The sequence below is a fragment of the Tachysurus fulvidraco genome, chromosome 18 (genome assembly GCF_022655615.1).
Source record: "Tachysurus fulvidraco isolate hzauxx_2018 chromosome 18, HZAU_PFXX_2.0, whole genome shotgun sequence".
Lineage (NCBI taxonomy): Eukaryota > Metazoa > Chordata > Actinopteri > Siluriformes > Bagridae > Tachysurus > Tachysurus fulvidraco.
Window position 1 is genome coordinate 2031175 of NC_062535.1, and position 2500 is coordinate 2033674.

The 2500-nt window shown below is 45.2% G+C and overlaps 1 protein-coding gene across 1 annotated transcript in view; it reads left to right on the forward strand.

Annotated features, from left to right (window-relative positions):
• cacna1hb (calcium channel, voltage-dependent, T type, alpha 1H subunit b) overlaps nucleotides 1–2500 on the forward strand; it is a 219977-nt gene that overhangs the window by 205586 nt on the left and 11891 nt on the right. The window contains exon 24 of the mRNA XM_047802731.1: nucleotides 2003–2154. Within this exon, the coding sequence (XP_047658687.1) occupies nucleotides 2003–2154 (152 nt within the window). The remainder of the gene's footprint in view (nucleotides 1–2002; nucleotides 2155–2500) is intronic.

Here is a 2500-nt window from a genome sequence, read left to right on the forward strand (position 1 = left end):
CTGACAGCTTACTGATAGTGGGATTAGAGTCAGTACTCCACAGAAGGAAAAAGTTCCTTTCAACACTTTAGCATGTGTGTGAACTTGTGTGCAGAGTAACGAATGAGATGAATTAAGTGTTGCCATGGAAATAAGACAGTTTTACTTTATCAGGTTTAAGTCTTGTTATTCTGGCAGTTTTGGGTGTGGGCGTGGTCACGGGCGGAGAGAGGAGGCGGGCTCAACCCCCCGCTCGGCCACGCCCCCTCACTGCAACAGTTATATTCCAGAAAGATCATAAAAGTTCACTGGACTCACTTCAGGATCCAGGTTTGATATTTTAATAACAATAAAGAACAATGGAAAGCCAGATATTGTGCTGCGTGGTCCGCGTGGTCCGCGTGGTCCGCGTGGGCTTTACGGAGCAACGGCTCTATAAATAAAAGAGTATTTCTTGTGTGAAATTTTGGGATGTGGTAGAAATCTGGTGTTATTTTGGAGCTCAGAGGGGCAGAGTTTAGGTCGGGCTGCTGGAGCGAAACCACCGCAGAGAAGAAAGAAACCACGCAGACAGAAGAAATGGCCTCGTTTTACTTTCTAAACTTTAGTGAACATTTCTGTAATGAGTTCATCCTGAGTTCAGGAAAATGACCTGCATCACTTTTTTAATTTCTCATGAAAGTCAATGAGGTTTATAAAACAAGACTGAAATGTAAAGCATAAACACGCAGATAATGTGGAACCTTCTCTGTTAGCATAATCATGCTGCACTTTCATGGAGTTTTAGCAGCCATAAAAAAAGATGAGCGCACACACACACACACACACACACACACACACTCAGTTTGGCTGAGGTACATTTCTGTGTCGCATCGCTGATTTTGGCACAAACTCAATCTCAATCTGCTTTAGTGTCTTGAGGCCATCTAGGCCCCCCCCCACACACACACACACTCATATACACACTCTCTCATACACACACAGACACACTGTCATACACACACTCTCATATACACACACACACACACACACACACACACACACACACACTCTCATACACACACTCTCTCACACACACACACTCTCATACACACATACTCATATACACACACTCTCATACACACACAGACACACTCTCATACACACACTCTCTCTCACACACACACTCTCATACATACATACTCATATACACACACTCTCATACACACACAGACACACTGTCATATACACACTCTCATATACACACACACACGCACACACACACACTCTCACACACGCACACACACACTCTCACACACACACACACACACACACACACACACACACACTCTCATACACACATACTTATACACACACAGCAAAACACTGTCATTTTTTCCCTCAAAGACACCTTGAGCAGTCACACTGGTGATAGATGAAGGGGGACACTGGACTCCTCCAGTTTATGATCTCACCAATGACTCGTCTATTTCCCAGCACACACACACACATAAACACACACACGCACACGCGCGCGTGCACACACACACACAACCATCTTTTGCCATGCTAGCATTTTTAATATTGTGACAAAAAACTGGGTCACAATGATTCTTGCTATAGACAGACACACACACACACACACACACACACACACACACACACACACACTTTACTTTAGTGCGTAAAGTGGCTAATCTTAAGAGTGAATCTGAATATTTATGAGTTTGAGACAGTAAAATCGAGGGCAGCCTGCACCGTCCTGTCACAGTTAAACAGAAGAGGCTAGGGAAGACCATTAACACACACACACACACACACACACACACACACACATACACACACTCACACACACAGGAACAGCACTGCAGCTCCCGGATACCAGCACAGCCGCTTTGCAAGACTTTTTTGCACTCAAGTAATTTAATGACTCTGGTGCTTAATGAGCTGTGTGTGTGTGTGTGTGTGTGTGTGTGTGTGTGTGTGTGTGTGTGTGTGTGTGTGTGTGTGTGTGTGTGTGTGTGTGCACGCGTGTGTGTTTTAGAGGCCCTCCAGAGACCGTATTACGCAGACTACTCTCCCGCCCGTCGCTGCATCCACACCTTCTGCACCAACCACTATCTAGACCTCTTCATCACCATCATCATCGGCATCAACGTCCTCACCATGTCCATGGAGCACTACAATCAGCCCAAGGTGACACACACACACACACACACACACACAGTTCATACAGTATCTGTGTATTACGTGAGGACACTGAAGGGTTTGAGTCTCTGTGTGCTGACGATAGCAGACGTCTAGTTAAGGAACCTCCACCTCTCCCCGACACTGGAGACTCCTTCTGTAAATGTTACATTAACATACACGTCCCTGTGAACGAGCTGTTGCTATAGAAACGAGAATTCATGAATATTAATAAGAACCTGTGATACAGTCAGAATAGCACTTGATCCAGCATCTTCTGACCAATCAGCATCCAGCATGAGTGAGGGATAAAAGGTGAAACATCCAGATACACAGGGACTAACTCAAAGCCCTG